We start from the raw sequence: 21,345 nt of genomic DNA on the forward strand, positions 1-21,345 counted from the left end.
TCTCAGGTGGGCAGTGAGCACCCGGGAGCTGCCCAGGACTCCAGAACAGGAGACAAGAAAGCATGGATCTGAACCAGTTGTCTGTTTATTTTTTGGAAAGCACGTCTGCTGGTTTGGGCCAACACCTTTGGCCCCCACAAGGCTGGGGGCCCTGAGAACAGAGACCACCCTGAGCCTACTGACAAGCAGAGAATAGCCGCCCAAACTCAGGGCCATTAACAGTACAAAAAGTAACAAAACTGAATTTGTGGCTTTCTCTCCCAAGCTTTGAAAGGTAGCAGTCCGGGCTACAAAAGTCTAGAAGCATTGAGTAAGAAGTGTTAAATCTACAGCAAATATATCTTGTAAAAACTCAATAAATTATATATATAGATATATATAAACTTGTAACATCTAATAACATCTGAACCTGCATGCAGGGCTGGCCCCCCCCCCTCCCGAAACTGCCTCCCCGCCTGGAACACATGGCAATTAGAAGAACCTGTATGAAAATACCAGCTTGCTTTGACGTCTAAAAAAATAAATCTCCTAAAGAAAAATCCTATAGAAATCTACTTCTCCTGCAAAAGAAGGCCAAAGGAAATAAAATATCCTCACGGAATCATCTCAAACTATTAACGACCCTTTAGGGTGCCATGGGGCTGGCTCTGGCCTTGGGGTGTGGGCTGGACACACCCTCAGCAATGCCCCTAAACAAAGCATAAACCACCGTTAATAAGTTAAAACTTAAACCTCTGCCGTGCAGCTGGCTGAACACTAGGAGCCTGGGGAGAGATGGGGACACGGGCTCTGGGGGTCGATAAATAGCTTTACAAACATACAGGTCCAGGAACAATTTTTAAAACAAAACTGCGGTGCCAGAAAAGCCCCTCTAACCTCTGCGGGTTTTTGCGTGTGTCTCAACAGCGAGCGCCCCAGGGGGCCTCCTCCGACTAGGGCACCCCCGCCCCTGCACCCTCAGGGTCCCGTGCCTCAGTTGTACCAGCCTTCCTTCTTCCATATAGATATTTATATATATATGTATGTGTATATCATATACACAGCATCTATTTATATAAATGTACACTCATTTCTGGAATAAACCTTTCGGATAGAAGTTAAAGGCTCCCGCCTTCAGGTACCCGTAATTTCAGTCTCTGAGGGGCAGGGTGGGAAGTGGGGAGGCCTGGAGGTGGGGAGCTGCTAACACTCACCCCAGGCGCAAGGTGCCACTTGGGTGGGAGGGGTGCCACACGGGGGCTTCCCTGTAGGCTCAGCTTGGGCACTTGGAGGGGGGGCCTCAGCCCACTCTGGACACCGGAGCCCGGCCCGCCCCGATGCTCCCTGTGGGGTGGCAGCGGGGGTCCCGGGAGCCTGGGGAGGGGCCCGGATCCCCGCCCTGAGGAGCCCCACGGGAGGAGCCCCTTACATTCTACGTCCGGTCCACCAGTGCTGCCGGCCCAGGTGGCCAGGAGGTCACCGTACAGCAGGGCGGGCACGCCGGGGACCCCAGAGCACACACGTGTGCACACGCACACACGTGGAAGTTGTCTGTCCATCTGTCCACACGTTCCAGGTCTTGAGCCCAGGCCGGTGAGACCCGTTGGTCACGGCACACCAGCGGCAGCACGGCGGGCTGGGGTCCGCTCTCACGTTGATGGGGGCTTGGCCCGCAGGCCGCGGCCCTTCACGTCCGCGAGCCCCCGCTGCCTGGTGGGGCGGGGGGCAGCAGGTCATGGGCAAACACGGAGTCGTCTCCTGAGGAGCCAGAGCTGGGGGTGTCCTGGCCGCCCGGCGAGTACTGCTCGAAGGGCACCGACAGGTCCAGGTACTCCTGTGGGCGGGCCGGGGGGGGGCGGGGTGCGGTCAGCGCTACGCCACCTCCAACTCCAACGCCCGAGCCGTCCAGGCCGGGGGGAGGGGGGAGGGGGGAGGGGGGAGGGGGGAGGGGAGGGGGAAAGGGCGGGGGGTCAGCGGGGCCCACACTCACGTCGGTGGATGTGACGGTGAGCACGCGGTCCAGGTCTTCCACCAGCTGCTTGAAGGTGGGCCTCTGGGAGGGCACGGCGTGCCAGCACTCGCGCATGATCATGTACCTGGGGGCGGCACTCAGGTGGGCCCTGCCCTGCGCCCCGCGCCCCGGCGCCAGTCCCCCTCCCTTGGGAACAGCCTCGAGGCCGGCCCTCCCCCTGCCCGGGGCGGGGCTCAGTGGGGGCCCAGCTGGGTCCGGAGGTGACAGGCGGGTGCGCACACTCACAGGTCGTGCGTGCAGTTGGCTGGCTTGTCCATGCGGTGGCCTTCCTTCAGCAGCTTGAAGAGCTCCTCCACGGGGATGCCGGGGTACGGCGAGCCCCCCAGCGTGAAGATCTCCCAGAGCAGGACCCCGAAGGACCAGCTGTGGGCGGCGGGGGCGCGGCACCGTCAGCCCACCCTGCCGCCCGCAGGCCCCCGTGCACGCGGAAGCCCCAGAACAGACCCCAGTGGGGTGCAGGGGGCTACCGACGGTGCCGGCGCTGCCCCACAGCTCCCCGGCCCCTGCCCTGGTGTGGCCTGTGCCCCGCCCGGCTCCCCACCCCACCCCCGCCCGGGTCTGGGGGCCACATACACGTCACTCTGGTGGGTGTAGACGCGGTCAAACAAGGCCTCGGGCGCCATCCACTTCACGGGCAGGCGGCCCTGGGAGGAGGAAGGGGGCTTGTTGACTGCCAGGCGCCCTCCCGGCTCAAGTCCCCCACCCTCCCCGGGCCGGGCTCACATTGGTGGTCTTTTTGTAGTAGTCGAGGTTGTGCACGTCGCGGGCCAGGCCGAAGTCCGCGATCTTCATCACGTTGTCCTCGGTCACCAGCACGTTGCGGGCGGCCAGGTCCCTGTGGATGCACTGGGGACAGGACCGGGCTTGAGGCGGTCGCCACCGGCCGCTCCCCCCACCCCCCGCCCGCCCGGCCCCGCCGGTGCTCACCTTCTGCGAGGCGAGGTACTCCATGCCCCGTGCCACCTGGTAGGCGCAGGAAACCAGGTCCTTGAAGGTGAGCTGCTCCTCGGGCAGCCGGCAAGTGTCGAAGGAGTAGTCCGTGCCCGGGGGCCGCCGTGCCCGCAGGTACTCCCGCAGGTTGCCCTTGGCCGCGTACTCCACCAGCACGTACAGGGGCCCTGCGAGCACCGGGGTCTCAGAGGGCGCTGCGCCCGGGGGTCGCCCGCCGCCCGCCGCGGGCCCAGCACCCACCGCCCTGCGTGCAGGCGCCAAGCAGGTTGATGATGTTCTTATGCTTCCCGATCATCTTCATCATCTCCATCTCGGACACCAGGTCCGACAGGTCCTTGTCTGTGGCGTCATCTGGGCGGGGAGGGAGTTTCGTCAGGCAGGGCCGCCCAGCCTGGCCCAGGCTCCCCTCACCACGTCCCTCCCTCACCTTTCAGCATCTTCACCGCCACCGTGACGGGCTTGGCAGCCCGGTCCTTGTCGATGCCGATGGCCTCTGCCATGACCACCTGGCCGAAGCAGCCCTCCCCGAGAGGCTTGCCCAGAGTCAGCCTGGCGGCAAAAGCAGAGAAGCGATGAGCACGCCCGCCCGCTCCAGGCCCTGTCCCAGGCAGCCTGAGGTGCAGTGCCACCACCTCCAGGAAGCCCGCCACCCTCACCCCGGCGACCCTGCTCGTGCTGGTGGAGGACCTTGCCCCCCGGCCTCTGGGCCGGTGAGAGCACTTTTCCAGGGGTGGGTCTTCCCCGCCGCACCCCAGCCCCATCTCCGGCAGTGGCCTACCTGATTCCCATATGAATGCAGCCGGGTCTGAGTGGGGCCCCTCCCCGCCACTGGGCCCCCACCGTGTGTGCGCCCCCCCCCCACCGGGTCAGGGCCCCAGGCCTTCGCACACCACTGACCGGGCCCGGGACAGCTCCCACTTGGGGTCGGCGGGCAGCTCGAGCTCAGAGACGTTGGCCAGCGCAGGGCCCTCCCCCGAGGACAGCCGGGCGATCCGCACCAGCGGCGTGTTGGAGCTCATGGACGAGCTGGACTCCAAGGACACCTGCTTGGGTCAGCAGGGGCAGGTTGGTGCCATGGGGCCGCACAACCGGGGCGCGGGGGCGAGGGTGCGGCCCCCTCGGACCGTAGGCCGAGGCCGGGCCCGGGGTGGCTGCCTGACTCTTGTGCAGCACTGAGCGAAGACTTCTAAAATGTTCTGCGCCCAGAGTGACCTGGCTCTGTGCGGTGACCACGGAGACCAGGGCGGGCTCGGAGCCCCCCACAGCAGAGGGGCTGTCCCCGGGCAGGCCCCAGGCCCCAGGCCCCGACACTAGGAAGGGGACTGAGCGTGGGAGCCTGGGAGGCCGGGGCAGGGGCACGGGCGGCTCGGAACCTGGTATCTACTTTCTGTTACCTGTCGCTTGAGCGGGAAGCGGGAGACCTTGTGCACGGCGGGCGAGCCCAGGCCCTTCTTGGGGGGGCTGCGCAGGCGGCAGAGGGTCACAGCGGCCACCACCAGGATGAAGAGGAGGAAGCCCACCCCGTAGCTGAGGACACCTGCGTACACACTGCCAGCCTCACCAGCCTCCACCAGCTCCTCCTCAGCTGCAAAGACACGGGCGTTGGGGGCCTGGCCCAGCCTCTCCGGAGCCCCCGCGGGCCGCCCTGGGCCGGGCCGGGGGCTCAGCTCCCCCGACGCGGGTGCTGAGGCCTGAAGGGCCTACTCGTTGAAGGTCCAGCAGCCAGAAACGCCTGGGCCAGGAGGGGCAGACCCAGGACAGAAAGAGCCCAGCGGAGCCAGCGGCACCCTCACCCGCCACCCGGGAGACACCAAAGCCACCATATCGGCTGCTGGGGACCCCGTTGGGATGGGGCACTCGAGGGAGGCCCTCTGGGCCAAGACAGGGCCGTGTGGGCTCTGTCCCCATACCAGGCACAGGGCCTGGCTCGAGGGCTCGGCGGTCCCCTGCCTGTCCCTGGTGGCGTTGGCGTGTCCCGGGCTGCAGCCCCGAGAGGACAGGTGCAGAGCGACAGCAGCAGGAGCTGGTACCTGGCAGCACCACCAGCCACGCAGAGTGATGGGAAAACCCGATAGAATTGCCCGCCAGACACGTGTACTCCCCCGCGTCCTCAAAGGTGACATTGCGCAAGGACAGAACCTCTAGCTCCTTGTCGGTGGTGTTAGCGCCCGCCGTCTACAAAGAGAGAACAGAGCGCGATAGGAGAGCGCCAGCACCTCCCGCGGGCACCACAGCCAGAGTCCACGCGACGACGATCCAGCCAGGCTGCAAGGAAAACGCCGCCACCGCCACCACGGCCACGGCCACGGCGGCCGAGGGCCCTCTGCCTCGTGCGTCCACACCGAGCCCGAAGCCAGTCCCTCCACCGGCAAGTCCTCTGTCCCAGGTGAGCCAGGCGTGCGACCGGCAGCACAGCAGGAGGGGTTAGCGCGCACCAGGAGGGGGCAGGCGGGCGGGCGGGCAAGCGACAGAGAGACGGGCAGGAAGCGAGCAGCAGCGGGAGCCGGGGCCAGAGAGAGAGAGAGATGGAGAGAGAGCGAGAGAGCGAGGGCAGTGCAAGGCGGGCTCTCAGGGCCCGGCCTCGGCGGTGAGGGCCTCTGGGGCGGGGCGGGGCGGGGGGCGGCGGGGTGCGCGCGGGGGTGCAGGCGGGTCAGCACAGGCCACGGGGCTCAAAGCAGGCGGTCTCGGCGGAGGCCAGAGGGGCGGCGGTGCAGAGGCGGCGCAGATGTGGCCACGCCAGGAGCAGGGTGTGAGCCGGGGACGGGGCACGAGCGGCGGGGCGTGCAGGTGGGCGCAGGGCCAGGGCGTCGGAGCTGGAGCTCGGCGTGCCAGGCAGGCGTGGGACAGAGTTGTTACCTGCTTGGGGCCCGCGAACACGCAGCCAAAAGGCCTTCTCAGCCACGCCTATGAAATTGGAGGCTCGACAGAGGTACTCGCCCCCGTCGCGCTCGGACACATTGGCCAGGCGGAGGCGCACGTCAGCCTCCGCACTCTCACTGATCCACGACTGCAGGGACAAGAGACCCGGCTCAGGCGCGGAAGCCCCGCCGGGCATGGAAATGGCCGCGCAGGCGCGGGCCCGTCTAGACCCCAGGCTCTGAGGCGCTGAGACCCCCAAGGAACAGATGGGCGGACTAGGCTGTGCCGGCTAGGAAGGCTGCCTGGAGGCGGCTTGCAGGCACCTCACAGCGGCGGCTGTCGTCTCAGCGGATGCGCCTTCCCCTCATCCACCCCAACAGCCCGGCTCGCAGCCCTGGCTGGTGGCGCTCAGAGAGGCCCTCCCAGGGCACTCGAGCTGCCCACCGCGGGGACCCGGCTGCGACACCGCTGGGCCGAGAGCACCCGGCACCACCCCACGGCTGGTCTGGACTCCTGCTCCCGCCCCGCAGGCCCATCTCGTCTCTAAACAGATGTTTCTCTTTGGGCTGCAAGTGTCGCAATCACCCCAACTCGGGGGGCCCCCACCCCCGGGGCCGTGGGAACAAAGCTCAGGCGGTCCTGCCCTGAGGGCCCAGAGAGGTGGGCGGGTGGCCGTCTGAAGGCAGACAAGGGCGCAAGGACACAGGACTCACTGTAGGTCCTGGCGTGCTGGGCTGGGCCCCACCTCCCGAGCCGACCCCCCACTGCTTCTCCCCGCAGGTCTAAAGCCTGTGCCCCGACCCCCGTCCCTTAAACACGACAGGCCTCCTGCCTGGGATGCCCTCCCTGTCCCCGGCGAAGGGGGCCCCCGCGGGGCCAGTCCTGACGGCTCACCTGCAAGGAGCCCCCCCGCCCCAAGCCCGCCTGCCCCACCCAGCCAGCGGCGGGGCCCACCTTGAGCACTGTGACGTAGGGCGTGCCGTCGGGCCCCACTTTGCTGCCGTTCACCTCCACGTGCTTGAGCCACTGGATGTGGGGCTGCGCGTCGCTGTACACCTTGCAGTGGAATTCCACGTCGCTGCCCAGCACCGCCGTCTGGTTGGCGGGCAGCCCCGCCTGCAGGATGGGCCGGTGCGGCGAGCGCTCTGCGGGGCAGGGGGCGCTCAGAGGCTGCCTGACCCGCGCCTGCTCGCCGCCCGCACCCGCCAGCCCGGGCCTCACCCAGCACGTCCAGGGTGTACGTCTGCCGGATGCTGCCGAACTTGTTCTCCACGACGCACGTGTAGTTGCCGCGGTCCGAAGGCACCACGCTCTCCATGACCAGGCTCCACTGCTGGTGCCGCAGCTGCAGGTGGACACGGGTGAGCGGACGGCGGGCTGTGCCCTGCGGGCCGGTGCCGAGGCCCCAGCGCCCCCCGCCGGGCCCACCTTGATGCCCCCGATGCGGTGCTCGCCTCGGAACTCCTTGCCGTTCTTCAGCCAGGAGATGGACGGGGTGGGGTTGCCGGCGGCTGGGCAGCGGAAGCGAACCGTGTTGGCAGCCGGCACCGCCAGCAGCTTCTTATCCATCCGCTCGGGCCGCGTCCAGTAAGGGGCGCCTGCTGGCAGAGGGGCCCAGGAAGGCTGTGACCAGGGCGGGAGTAGCGGCCTGCCTGCCCCGCTCCAGCCTCAGTCTCCCCTCCTGTGTAGGAAACGTCGGCCTTTTGAAGACCCCTGCCTGGGCCGCACAAGCCTTCGGTGGCCTCAGTGCCACCTCCCGGCATTCGAAAGCCAGGTCCCCTCCCTTCCGTCCACTTCCCTCAAGCGCCTGCTCCAGCCGAGAGGGCCCCGTGCGCCACACCACGGCCCAGGAGCCTTCACGACGCAAAGGTGTCCTCCCAGGGGAGCACCCACCCACCCAGGCAGGCCCACCAGAGGGGAGACGCAGCCCGCAGAGAGACTAGGTCACGCCGGGTTAGGAAGCCCGGCTGGATGCACGGGCAGGGCCAGGCCTTGGGAGGGAGCTTACCAGGAGGCAAGACCCAGCCACCCGCAGAACCCGGAGCCTTGAGACCGGCCAGGAGCCGCTAGAATATGGGAGACCCCGGACCACCCTCCGCACCCTGGGCACCAGGTGGGGACGCGGTGACAGGGTGTCTGGCGCTTACGTAGAGGACACGCGAGGAAACGGGAGGGGCCGCTCCAGTCCCATCCTGTTTTCCAGGACCGCCCCACCCCCACCCTCACAGCCCAACTGGCTTTTCTCCCTTGGGGCTGGGGTGAGGCTGCATTCTCGCCACGGGGAGGCTGGGTGGGTGTCCCCAGGAGGGAGGGAGCCCTTCCCCGCGACCATGCAGCCATCTCCGAGAGGGTGCTGAAGCCCAGGTGGGGAGCAGTGTGGGCAGGCGCCGGGGAGAGCTCCGGGGGGCGGTGTCAGAGACCCCAGGGTGGCCCAGGGAGCCCGGCAGGGAGGGGCTGGTCCCTGGGGCTGTAGACCGCGAGGCCTTCAGGAAGGCAGCTCTGCCAGCAACCCTGCTCAGTGTCCCTGAGCCCACTCCGGAAGAAGAACACCAACGCCCTGCCTGGGACGGCCAGAGTGAGTGGGACACGCAGGGGACAGGCGGGAGGTGGCGGGGCACCCGCCGGGGCCCTCACCCCCGTCCCGCATCTCGGGGCATCTCAAACTCAGCTCCTCCAAAACCAGATGCCACCTCCCCGAACCGGCCCCTCCCGCTGGGCAAAGCCCACCCTGCTCACGGTTCCAGGCCTAAGTACCTGGGCGCTGTCACCCTCAGCCTGTCACCGGAAAGCACCGCCGGCAGCCCCTTCACAGTGAATACGCCCGGACCTGCTGTCCCTGGTGCTCAGCGCCACCCTCCTCTCCCACCCGCACTGTCTCTGTCGCCCCCCACTGGCCCTAACCCCTCTGTCCGCTGCCGCCTACCCTGTCTCAGTCACACGTGGGACGGGCCACCTCGCCCACCAGCCTCACTCCCCCAGCCCCGGCCACACCGGCCCCCCGGCTGCTCCTGGAGTCCCGGGCCCCGGTCCCCTCCCCACAGCACGGTGCCCCATCCCACCCGTCACCTGCCACCCGGAGCCCAGAGCTGGGCACGCATCGCCGCCACCCCACGCTAAGGGGACCCCACGGAGGTGGCCCCCAGACCTCGGTCTCTCCCCTGCCTGGTGAGCAGGGCCCCAGGTGGGAGGTCGGTCCCCAGCCCCGGGCAGCCCTGCGTGCCTGGAACCCGGTCTCACCTGTGTCTTCAGCCTCGTCCTCCCCATCTTCATCGTCTCCCGAGGACGGAGCATCTGTAGCGCAGGCGAGAGGGAAATGTGGGAGGTGGCCCTGCAAGCAGGCAGGTGCCCCCCACTCCGACGGCGCCTCCCGGGGGCCTCCTCTGCCCGTGACCACCAGGACCCTAGGGCACGGTGCTGCTCGGGAGTGTCGCGGGCCCCAGCAGGCCCTACCTGGCACGCGCACGGTGAAGCGGCACAGGACGCTCTGGGAGAGGCGCTGGCGGCAGCTGTAGGCCCCGGCGTCCTCATGGGAGGCGTTGAGCACCTGCAGCCGCTGCGGCCCCACCAGGATGCGGTCTGAGGGCGCCAGCGCCACGCCGTCCTTCACCCAGACCGTGGGCCCTGAGGGAGCCCCCGCGGGCAAGTGGCAGCTCAGCTCCACGGTGTCCCCGCTGCCAAAGACCAGCTCCTGCTGGCCAGGCTCAGGGCCCGGGACCTCTGCGGGCAAGATGGGGGCCCATGAGGCGGCGCTCCCCAAACCAGGGGCGCCGGGCGCTCCGCACCCCGCACTGCGGCACCGCATGCGCCGGGGGCCGTCTGGGGCCTGGGGGCGGGCTGAGGTGGCCCCAGGGGAGGGAAGAGCCCGTGGTCCTGCCGACCGTCCCACAGGGCCAGGGCGCGGGCACTGTTCGGAGTGCCAACAGGTCTCCGTCCCGAGGACGACCCTGCCGTGGTGGCGCTTACGTAGAGGACACGCGAGGAAACCGGAGGGGCCGCTCCAGTCCGGCACTGTCTGGGGACACGGAACACTCCAACGTCAGAGTGTTCAGTTTTCCTTTGATTCTTTTCAGTGATTTAGAAATGCAACATCCGCTCCGACCTCACGGGCAGCAGCAAAGCAGGAGGTGGGCGTGCTGTGTTTGGCCGACCTCGCTAAAACAGAGGCTCAGAGGTGGGAATGACCGGGGTAGTGACAAGACAATTCATCCCCGGAGGGGGTTCCCACTTGGTGCCCCCCACCCCTCGTCTTGGCTTCAAAACCAGTTCGGGACCTGCCCAGCACCAGAAGGGAGCGCCGCAGTCAGACAACACCCCCCAGCCTTTCAGAACAGCTCCATGCTGACGCAGGCAAGGCCAGCCCGGAGTGGGGGCTCTCAGGGGCGTGAACAGCCTGAACCCCAACTCAGACTACGCCTCAACAGTAAATTAGAGAGAACATATACCCAGAAAGAGACTAGAAATACAGACATGGTACCAGTTCTGGCCAGTGGGGCCTCACAGGCCAGTGGGGTGAGGGGACCTAGGACCCCTCATCTTACAGATGAGGACACAGGCGAGGGGAGGAAGACTGCAGACTCGGCTGGCGGAGAGGCCAGAGCAGGGACCGTCAGGCCAGGCTGAGGAGGCCCGGCCCACCTCTCCCCGCAGGTGCCGAGAAGTTGGGGTGGAGGGTCCTTGCCGAGGGTGGATGTCCACTGTGGCCCCTGCGCCCCTCCCCTGACCAGTGGCTGCCCAGATCCCAAGGGGCCAACAAGGCCTGAGACCCAGGGGCTGACCAGCCCCCCAGGTCTCCCTGCCAGAGCCAGACAATGCAGGGCGCAGGCAGGCAGCCTGGGCTTTGGGCCCGGGACAGGGGTGGGTGGTCCCACCACGCAGACCCAGCTGGGTTGGTCACACCGTTACTTGTCATTCTGCCGACGCACGGCCTAGATTCGAGGGCCCAGCTGCCCATTCTGGCCACGCCAGTCCCTGGCTCCTGAGACGGACCCCATTCTGCCCCCCACCTCAGGAGGTTCCACAAGCTCGGCGCCCACCAGAAGGGTCCCTGAAGTGCCCATGGGGTCTGCATCCCCAGGGTCCCCACAGTCAGGGGGCTCCTGGCCTGACTTCCAGACCCCCAGTCCTGGCCACGGTGTTATGTGGGGACCACCCAGTGCCGGGAGCCGGCTGAGGCCCCCCAGAAGGCCGAGAACAGGCTGGCTGTGGCCTCCTCAGCCCCAGGCCCCGGCCCAAGGGCAACAGTGGTTGGTTCCGGTTTGGTCTGGGTGGCGAAGGCAGGTCAAGCCATCCACACAAGTATTCGCTTCAACCTGGTCCAGCAGGGGGCTGGGAGGACCCAGCGCGGCCCCCGGGGCCAGCAGCCACTGGCCGGTGTTGGGGCGCAGAGGGCCCTGCACTCTGCCGAGGGCCGGCCCCTGACCTGCCCAGCACCCTGCCCCACTAGGTGGCCGTAGAGGCCAGGGACCTCCGGACCAGGGCACGGACGGCAGTAGCACCTCCACTTCCTGCAGATCCAATCCACTCTGCGCCACAGAGGACCCGGGGGAGACCAGGCAACGCCAAGGAGGGGGCGGCGGTGGCATCAGGCGGGGGGACACAGAGTGATGGGCAGGGCCCGAGGGGGCACTCTGCCTAGGGGGCGGTGAGGGCACATGCTGTGGGCTACTCAGCTCCCACCACAATGGCCTCAGGAAGGAGGCTTTCTTGATCAACAAAAGGGGGCCCGTCCACACCCACACAGGCATTGGGGCCACACACGTCGGAAGACAAATGTCCTCTGTGCCACGGTGGGTGCCCACGTGCCGTGTGGGGGTGGGCAGAGGCGGAATGTCCGCCCCTGTGGGTCCCACAGCACCTGTTCCAGCCTGCACCCCCGCCAAAGGCCTGAGCTCGGTGAGGGGGCCGCCAAGGGGTACTGTGTCCTGGAGGGGCCAAGCTGGGCCTTCGGGCACGTCCCCCAGGGACTCTGCCACTCACGGGCCCCGTGACTCAGTTTTCCCCACTGGCGGGCCAGGGGGGCCACCAGAAGCAGTTAAAGCACTGGAGCCGGTGAAAATAGGGGGCGCGAGCCCCCCCCCCCGCCCCGGGGCTACACCCCAGGATTGATGTCCACCAGGCCGCAGCCGGAGAGGAGCCAGTCTGCTCCGGAGGGCCGTGATCCCTGCTGGGGGAAACTCGCTCCCCGTTTGGGGTCACTACAGTTGAGACCCACTCAATGCATGTGGGGTGTGCAGCGGTCGGGCCACCCTCCATGAGAGGGGCCTGGAGGAGACCCCAGGGAACAAGCATCAAATCCAGACCCAATTCAAAGGAGCCGCCTGGAGCTGACGACAGAGGAAGAGCAAAGCCCTCTGGTTCTGGATGTGCGTGAAGCTCTCTGATGCCAGGTACATGCTTTAAGTAGCCGGGAGGGGCGCCCCAAACGGACCCTGAAGTCATGGCCTTCCCGCCTCCCCAGTCACCTCTCCACCCGGAAACAATATGAAAAGTTTCGTAACAAAGTGAGAAAAAGAAAGGGGTGGGATCCGGAGGCCTGGCGGGCTAATGAGGACTTACAGGATTATCCAGCCTAATCCTCCACAACCCTTCTGTTATCCTGCACAGGCGAGGAAACTGAGGCTGCAGGAAAGCAACCAGAACCAGGGTGGGCAGCCAGCAGCCTGGGGCCCAGCAGGGCCTGGGGTCAGGGAGCACCCCCCCAACCCCGGTCCCCCAGCCTGAAGAGGCTCCTCACCGTTCATTCACTTGTAAATCACTCAGGCCGGCCTGGCCACCCGCTGCCCCAAACCGGTGCCTGAGCAGATGCCCGGCCTACCTCCTCAAGGAGACCCCTAGCTCCTCTCTAGGTTCAACTGTAAAATGGGGCGCACCAGGCCCCAGATAGGGCCCCAAGTGGGACTTGAGGGCCTGGGGGGGGCGAGGGCCTGGGGGGGCGGGGGCATCCTTGGCTCAGTGCAGGGGCTCAGAGCCCAGAAGTCCAGCCTCAGGCTCAGCCCAGGTTAATGAACCACCCAGAGGCCCGTGGGGCTCAAAGTCCAGCCCTGATGAGGAGCAGGTGGGGGAGGGTGCAGCCAGTGCCTTCCTGGGAAGTGCCCTGCACCCCCCCCAGAGACCCCTCCTGGCTGGGTGGGTCCCCATCAACCTTCCTGCCTGGTAGGGGCCCCCGCCAGTGGCTTCCTGTGGAGACGGAGGCTGCCCTGGCGGGGCCTGGGGTGGCCAGGGCCGTCCAGCAGCAGACACCTTCCCTAGTGTCCGTGACCCCTGCCAGCTCCGGCTCCGTAATTTATGTTCCCCAGGAAAGTGCCAGGCTGGGACTTTTGTAAATTTCACGAGGCCTTTGTATTTTTACTGCCTGGCCGGTGGCCCAGCTCCTTCAGGAACCGGATTAGGTTTATTGACCTATCAACTAACTACCTGTTTCAACCAACTTTACTGCGGGGACAGGGGCCCCGGTGCGCGGGCACCCCAGCCCCTGGGGGGGTCTTCAGGACGCTCTACCCCAGGCCCGCATCTGGTGGGGGCGCTGCCAGTTCCCCGAGGCGGGGAAGGAGGGGGCCACTGCCCCACCTCCGCGCCGCAGGGGGTCCGGGAGGTCTGGAGCTCCGCCCACCGCCCCCTCCCCCGGGGCTAGTTGACATTCCCCGGCCGTAGGGAGTAATATCTTTATCTGAATGCGAATGCTAATTCGGGGCTCCCCCCGCGGCCGCCTATTCTGCGCCCCTGGAAGCGGGGGCCGCCCTAGCAAGCGCTAAAAGCGCGCCCTGACCTCCCGACGGCCTCTGTCACGCCGCTGAATGACACGCACATTCAAGCGCCGGGCCCACTTTCATTCATAAAAAAATGACATTGTTCCGGGAGGCCGCAGCCGCCGCCGGAGGAAGGGGCGCGGGGGACGCAGGGAGGGGCGGGCCGCCATCTGCCTCCGTCCGGCCCGCGGCCGCCGCCTCCCTGGCACTGCGCGCCCGCAGCCGCTCGACTCACACCTCCCCGCGAGGCCCGGCCGCCATCAATGCGCGGTCTGTGGCCGCGCCGAGGTACAAAGGAGCGGCTGTTCGGGTCTCGCCCGGGTGGGGCGTGAGCTCACCGGGCGAAGGCCTCCCTCCGCGCGGCCGCCGGGCTGGGGACAGGGGTGCGCGCAGCCCCCTCGCCCGCGCCGGTCCTCGCCAGCACCCCGGAGTTGGCGGTCTCCAGGGGGCGGGCTCCCTACGGTCTCCTACCCGGCCTCCCCTCTCTGCCCGGCCGCCGCCGGTAGCCTGGCGGCGCGTGTGCGGGGCGTGGGCACCCGAAGCGCTCGGCCGGGCGCAGCGGGGGGCAGCGCGCGCTGCACCTCGAGGGCCCTGCGCGTGTGCGGGGCAGGGCCCGGTGCCAAGACGCGCTCCCGCCCCGCCCCTGCCCAGGCTCTACGGGCCCTCCTCGCAGACCCTCGACGTCCCGCTGGACCTTGACCGCCAGCGGGGTTCCGCGGCTCCACATTGCTCGGACATCCGCCCTCTCACCTCCCGGCCCCCGCCTGGCGTTCGGTGCGCACCCCTGGGGGCAGTCATCTTAACTCACAGGGCATGAGAGCTGGGTGGGGGGAAACGGAGGCACTAGGTGTCACCTGGTCATGCAGGCCACTGAGGGGCTGGGGCCCGGCCCCGGGCTGACGCACTCTCATACCCTCCCTCCAAAGTCCAACCTCTCGCTTTGGCTGAAGCTGGCCATGAACTGGGGCCCGAAGGGGGTTGGGGGAGAGGCACCAACAGCAGAAACTGTCCGTCAGCGCAGAACCCGCGGAACAATGGGAATCGTGGAAACGCAGTCCCCGAGCCCTCCCGACAGCGCCCGGGCGCACGCTGCGCCCCACTGGGGAACCGCTGGGGGCGGGGGTTGCGGACTCCACCGCGGTGCCCGGCTCGCCGCCGCAGCCTCGCACTTGGGTGGCAGCCCTGCGGCTCCAGGCGCCCCACAAACTGCCGCGCCAGCTCTGGCCCCGATCCCCGGGGAGGGAGGGCGGCAGAAACCCGGACGCTGGCCCCGCTATGCCAGCCCAGAGCAAGCCCTGGGGCCCACTCAGATCTCCGGCGCCCCACACCCACCCAGGCGCCCGTTCCCCGGCCCCGACGCTTCTGCCTGCCGGGACCCCATGCCCCTCCCCAGTACCCGTCGGGTCCTTCCGTACCTGCTGCGCTCCGCACGACGCGCTGCTCCATGCCCGGGGACCCGGAGACGGCGCCGGTCATCACGACTGCCACGGCCACAAAGAACGCGAGGGCGCAAGCCGGGGCGCCCATAACTGGGGCGGGTGTTACGACGTCCTCAGGCGGCGCGCGCCAGCATGCTGCCCCCCATGGCCCGGTTCTGGCACCGGCGGGAGGGCGCCACTCGGGAGTCTGTTGGAGGAGGCAGGCAACTCGTTACTCGGGCGCGCAGGGGCGGAGGCGGCGGTGGCAGGGCTCCTGCGCCCCGGCCCCTCCGATCCCCGTCCGCCCCGCCCGCCGCCGCCCAGGGCTCCCGGGCCGCCTGGCGCCGGCCGCCGCCTCCCCGCCGCGGTCCCTCCCTCCCCCTTCCCTCCCTGGCTGCTGCAGAGCCCTCCCAGGGCGGCGGCGGCGGCGGCTGCAAACTTTCCAGAGCTGGAAGCCCGCGCCCCGGCCGGGCCCCGCCACAGAGACCGCTCGGGATCCGAGCCCGCCGCGCGCTCTGGACCTGCCGCGCGCCCGCCTGGACCCCTCGCGCCCGCCGGGTCCCCACGCACCGACCTGGCAGCCGCGGGCGCCCGACTCACTGAGCGCGGCTCTGGCTCGCGCTCGCTGCCCGCCGGCCCAGCGCCTGCACCCCGTCCCTCCGGCCGTCAGCTCGGCGGTGCGTCCGTGCGCCCGGCCGAGCTGGACCGCGCGGCGCCAGCTGCCCGCGCCGCCGCCGCCGCCGCCACCGCGCACTGAGCCCGGGCTGCCCGGCGCGCGGCAGCCAGTGGGGGCCGGCCTGCGCCCGCCCCGCCCCGCCCCGGCCACGCCCGCTCTGGCCCGTTCGGGCGCGGGGACACGCCCCTCCCCTGGGGCGGTCCGGGGGCGGGGCCGCGGCTTGCCTCGCCTCTGCCCGCGGAGGGGATTAGAGGGGGTGGGGCGGGACGGGGGCGCCCGGAGGTCTCGGAGGGCGTGGGAGCCCGGCTCCGTGGCGAGGCCCCCCGTCGCACTGCTGGGCCCGGCGCTGAGGGCGGCCCCGCGCGGGGCGGGCGCACAGAGAGCCCGAGCGCAGGCTTCTATTTGCACAGCGCGCAGTCCCGGTTAGCACCCGGCCGCCCACCAGGGGCTCAGGCCCTGAAGGCTGGGAGGGAGGGGGCGGTGTAGAGAGGGGTGGTCTCTGTGGGTGAAACGTGTCAGGGAGGCTTCACAGAGAAGGAGCTGCACAGGCTGAGCCCGGAGGCGTGAGCAGCACAGAAGGCCTGGGGACGAAGGACACTTCTGCCTGCCCGCCTGGGGTTGAAACGCTAGGGGACTCCGGGAGCTGCGGGCTCGCCCCTGCGTTTATTAAGCGCCTGTTGCACACGCGGAGCTCAGCTGCGTGAGTGCCTCGCCAGAGAGGCTCACTTACCCCCACCACCCCAGGAGGAAAAAGTCTGGAGATGGGGTACTCGCCAGACATCAGAATAGAGAGCAGCGCTGGGGGGCCCTGGGTGGGGGATGCCGACCCTAGGGATCGGAGGAAGGCCGAGGGGGGAGCTGGTGGCAGAGCCTGAGCTGCCAGGGATGTGCAGGGTCCTGCGGCACTGCAGGGCAGGAGGACCCAATGTGGCTGTGGCTTCTGTGTCCCCCTTCACAAGGAAGAGAGCTCTTCTCCCACTTTCAGGCAAGCCCAGGGGGGCGGGGACCTGCAGGAGCCAGACAGGGGAGAGGGTGACCTGGCTTGGCTCTGGGCTGCCCCAGCCAACTGCCTCTGGCCCACCTGGCTTGTGGCTTCTTGGACTCAGTTTGCTCATCAGGGAAATGGACAATGAAAGCCCCTCTGTGAACTGCTGCTCCTGCCATCCCACAGCTCCAGGTGCAGCCTGGAGACACCCCAGCCTCTGAGGCTAGACCTCAGGACCCTGGAAGTTCCCATTCCTCTGTGCCCACCCGACAGATGAGCGCCTCTGCTGTATGCTGCCCTCGTTGCCTGCTCTGGTCAAACCCATGTCCCCCAGGCTGGCCAGGGGCATCATCAGCTTCTGTGTGGGTCTGGCCAATGGGCAGGAGAGGGAGACGGGCACTTTGACTGTTCCTGAAGGGTGGGCGTGAGCCCCCCTCTTCCTCCAGTGACAGGCCTCGGTTGACCCCTGGGTACTAGACACCCTGGATTCCTTTCCTAGGGCTGCTGTCACGAATTTCCACAAACTAGTTGCCTGAAATTTAGTCTTTCCGCGTTCTGAGGCCAGCAGTCTGAAATCAAGGTGGGGCCATTCCTCCTACCTGCTCACGCCCCGCCCCCCGGCCCCGCCCCAGGCTCTAGGGGAGGATCCTTCCCGCCTCTTCCTGCCTCTTGTGGTTCCTGGATCCCTTGGCTTGTGGCCGCATCGCTCCAATCTCTGCCCCCATGGTCACATGGCTTCTCTTCTGTTTTATAAGGACACTTGTCATCGGATGTAGGGCCACCCAGATAATCCAAGCTGATCTCCTGATCTCAAGAGCTTAATATAATGACTGCAGAAGGCTCTTTTTCCAAATAAGGTCACATTCCCAGGTTCCGGGGGTCAGGACATGGATCTCCCTTTTGGAGGCCCCCATCCTGCCCTTCATACACCCCACAGTGGCTGGTTTCTTTGGTGCCGCCCACAGTTTGAAGTGTCCCCTTCACGACGGCCTGTTTCCAGTGGCACTGTCTGGTGGCATTTAGGTCAAAGTTCAGGAGCATTTGCACGGCTCTCGGCTGCTGACTCTGCCCAATTACTTCCAGAGGGTCTGAGCACTGCCTCTTGCGAACCCCGGAGGAGTCGCTGCCCATTTTGTCCCACCTTCGCCACTGGGGGTAGGGAATTTCTTGAAGGCAGTTTTATTATTCTTGACAAAATAATTTTATTGTTCACAGTTATTGTTTTCAAGTCAGCCCGTTCAGCTGGAGCCAGTTGTTCCGCGGGCCTTCCCCAGACGCGGGGCGAGCCGTCGTTCAGTGCGCCTGCGCCCTGTTTCCCAGAGTTGGGCGAAGTTGCCTCTAAAGTAGCCATTAGTAGCCACTATTTCATCATGGCCCTCTTGACAGAGCACTTCCCCCAAGACCCTTCTGGAATGGCCTGGCTCAGTCCTCCTGGCACCCCGGTGCGGTAGGCACTCCTCGGGCCCACTGGAGCCCGAGGTGTGGTGTTGACACCCCCCGCCACTCCCCCCCCGAACTCCCACCCCATCTCCCAAGGACCGCAGCACGGGGAGTGAAGGTGAGGCTGAGGGCGAGGCAAGAGTGGGGGTCTGACGGGCAGCCCAGCCCAGCCCAGCCTGGTCGGTGAGTCAGAGCTGGGCGGCCCGGCTTGCTGGGGCTTGTGCTGGTGAGCGGGCTGCGTGTGCCCTGGGCGCTGGGATCACAGCAGGCTGTCAACAGCCAGCCCTGCATCCGCCCCTCCTTACCTCCCTTTCCAGGCCTGGGCTGCTGGGATCACGGCGGGGAGGTGCACTCAGCAATGGGGATGTTCCTGGTGTGGACGTGAGTCTCCACCCCGCCTGCCATCCTCAGCACTCCTGGCAGGCCACGGCTGCCACGGTGCCCGATAGGTGCCCATCGAGGCCAGAGCCAGGCCTGGGAACCGGGGCAGGGGGAGCCCTGGCCAGAGCTTCCTGCTCAGCCCCCATCAGGGACTCAGGATGGAGTGCCTGGCCCAGGGAGGGGCTGCTGGTGGAAGCTTCTCTCTGCCCTGCCACAAGCCTCAGGGCAGGGATGGGGGAGACTCAGGCCCCAGGGGGGCTTCAGGTCTCCTGTGCCCAGTCCACTTCTCCAGGAGGCTCTTGGGACCCCCAGTGGGGGCTGCTTGGTCTTCTTGGAGCTCCCCATCTCCCAACACATGTCCCCACCTTCTCTGGAAACCACTGCTACCCCTGCCTACTGTCAGGGTCCAGGGGTTGGGCCCCAGGGACCAGGGCATGTCACCAAGGGATGGAGGAAGAGGACCCCCGGCTGAACTGGGCTGAGCTGGCGGCCCCCTCCCCCCAAAGAAGAATGAGCAGATTTGAGAGACACCATGACTGTTGTGGATTGTGGGTAATTTCTGCTTTTTAGATTCATTCTCAGAAAATCTGAGGAGGATTAAAAGAAAAAGCACAATTGATTTGCTCATTATAACAGAAATTTTAAAGAACACGGAGAAGAGAAAATATTCCAAGGTCCGTTGGCCAACACTAACTGCTGTACAAGAGCCTTAATTTTAGCTCTGAGCTTCCTAGCAGGCTGAGCAAAAAGGCAAGACCATGAATCATGTGCTGTCGGGAGCCTGTCTTCTCAGATGCGCTCTGACAGCCCCAGTCCAAACATTCTGGCCTTTTTGCCCCTTGGTTCACTCAGATCGCTAGACCTCAAATCCTGACTTTAGGTTTGGAAAATGTGGTTGCTCCCAGCTGAGCAAAAAAAGGAGACCAGTGCTGTCTGTAGACACAGGAGAGTGGTGGTGTGGGGGAGGTGGGGATGAAAGCTCAGGCTTCTCCTGGGCACCACCCCAGGCTGGAGGGAGGGGGCCCACCTCCCGGCCTGGAGCCTGGCACAGAGGGCTGCTCCTCAGTGCAGAAGGGCAGGAGGTGCTGGTGTGGGGAGAGTCTGGGTGGGCAGGGCCAGCCAGGGTGTGGGGGAGGCCCCCAAGGGGGTGGGCCTGGGAATGAGGGCAGTGGAGAGGCGGCCACCGCTGGCCAGGGAGGGGTTAAGGCCTCTACAGCTCCCGGGGCTGGCGGGGGCCAGGCCGGTAGCCGCTGAGCAGCTCAGAAATCTATTTTCCTAAGCACTTGGCATTTGCCTGAAACCTCAAGTGTATTTTCCCTAAGTTTTATTTTTTCTTTGACCCCAAACTCTGGTAAATTTAAGGGAAATTTAATTATGGTGTTTTGGGTCCATTTACACTTAAACCTTCTCAGCATTTTTTCCAGGACCCTTTTGGAGTTCAGCACATCTTGGGAGCCTTCTAAATGAGCGTTTTTATGATTATTATTTTTTGAAAAGGCTTCACCCGCCCCCCCTATCCCCGCCCCTCAGCACCAGCCTTCCTGCCAAGAATAAACAAGGCTGACTCCACAGGTTCCGGCTGAATCAGGAATCCAGGCCTAGGCCACCAGGCCAACCCCACGTCATGCCCTCCTCCCCGCCACTGAGCAGCCTTCTACCCTTCTTGGAATGCCCCTTCCTCTGGGTCCTGCTGACCCTTCCGGGTGGGTGTCACCTGCTCCAGGAACCCCAGCGAGCTGTGCCTGAGCCTCAGCCAGATGCCCTCCCCGGGCCTCGAGCCCCTGCGCTTTGCCCCTGCTAGCCCCTGCACGGGTCACCCGTGGACAAACCTCAGCCATGCTTCCCGCCAGAGCCTGCGGGGTCAGAGTGACCAGCTGGGTCCAGTGGATAGTGGGGGCCTCAGCGTCTGCTGGCTGGAGGCTGGAGACACCATCCAGCCCAGGCTGGGGCCAGGGCATCCCCCCAAGGCTCAGGTTGGGGCGACCCACATCCTGTGGGTCTGGGAACAGAAAGACTGAATTTTCAGGTGATGGTGGCTCCTGACAAAGAACCCGCAGGGGCCGGACGCTCACACCAGCCCCGTCATCAGCCCTGTTTGATAGGTAGGGACACTGAGGCACATGGCCTGCCCAGGGACACTGTGACCAGGTGCAGCTGCCCTGTCCTGGGAGGTTTCTGCTGAGCTTGGGAAAGGTGGGTGTTCTCTGCAGTGTGTAGGGCACCCAGAGAGCGGGCTGGACCCTCCAGCCTCAGGCAGGCGCCCCGCAGTCGGAGGGAGGGCCGCCGCCGGATGCGGGCTCACAGGCTGCGCAGAGCTGCGTGGAGGAGGGGCTGTTTGCAGAGCGAACTTGCTGACACTGGGCAGAGACCACCGGCTCGCCGAGCAGCCCCTGTCAGGGGTCCCACTCTCCGTGTGCACCCCTCAGCCAGCCCACCACGAGCCACGATCCCTCCACCGCCACTGGCCAGGCCCTCTGCTCAGGAGAACGCAGCCTGGTGGACACTCCAGGCTGCCCCGAGGCCCAGCTGACACCACTGACGCTGGGCAGTCGGGCTGGAGGCTGTAGCAGCTCTTGGCCTGGGGGTGGGCTGGGGGTGAAAGGTCAAAGCCTGGTGTCTGGGGCAGAATCCTGGATCAGGCCCAGCAGCCCTGCAGCCCAGTTCTACGGTCTTGGGCAAGTGGCCACTCACCCAGGGCCTGGGTCTCCCATCTGTCCAGGGACACTAATAGTGCCCGCTCCGAGGGTGGCTGGGAGGAGGGAGGCGTGCTGGGAAAGTGCTCAGAGGGGGCACGGGGGTGGGGGGATGTGGGCCCGTGGGGGTCCTGGGCATCCCAGAGCGGGGTGCTTGGCTCTGGGGAATCTGGGAGAGAAGGCCTT

General features: G+C 66.5%; 1 protein-coding gene across 8 annotated transcripts; it reads right to left on the minus strand.

Moving 5' to 3' along the window:
- Positions 1-67: 67 nt before the first annotated feature.
- Positions 68-15,722, minus strand: FGFR3 (fibroblast growth factor receptor 3). Of its 8 annotated transcripts, none has more exons than XM_057546561.1 (18): positions 15,559-15,722; positions 14,982-15,192; positions 9,272-9,538; positions 9,059-9,112; positions 7,250-7,419; positions 7,043-7,166; positions 6,776-6,966; positions 4,993-5,137; positions 4,357-4,547; positions 3,860-4,005; positions 3,390-3,511; positions 3,203-3,313; positions 2,939-3,129; positions 2,735-2,857; positions 2,585-2,655; positions 2,237-2,374; positions 1,970-2,075; positions 68-1,813 (listed from the first exon to the last, which is right to left on the minus strand). In XM_057546561.1, exons 2-18 carry the CDS (start codon positions 15,091-15,093, stop codon positions 1,667-1,669), a joined length of 2,409 nt encoding a protein of 802 aa, XP_057402544.1. In that variant the 5' UTR covers positions 15,094-15,192; positions 15,559-15,722; the 3' UTR covers positions 68-1,666. The 8 variants fall into 8 exon arrangements, with proteins under 8 accessions (XP_057402544.1, XP_057402542.1, XP_057402540.1 ...); XM_057546559.1 differs by having other exon boundaries at positions 3,860-4,008; XM_057546557.1 differs by lacking the exon at positions 4,993-5,137 and adding an exon at positions 5,819-5,969.
- Positions 15,723-21,345: the final 5,623 nt, after the last annotated feature.

This window comes from Balaenoptera acutorostrata, chromosome 5 (assembly GCF_949987535.1).
Source record: "Balaenoptera acutorostrata chromosome 5, mBalAcu1.1, whole genome shotgun sequence".
In the NCBI taxonomy this organism is placed as follows: domain Eukaryota; kingdom Metazoa; phylum Chordata; class Mammalia; order Artiodactyla; family Balaenopteridae; genus Balaenoptera; species Balaenoptera acutorostrata.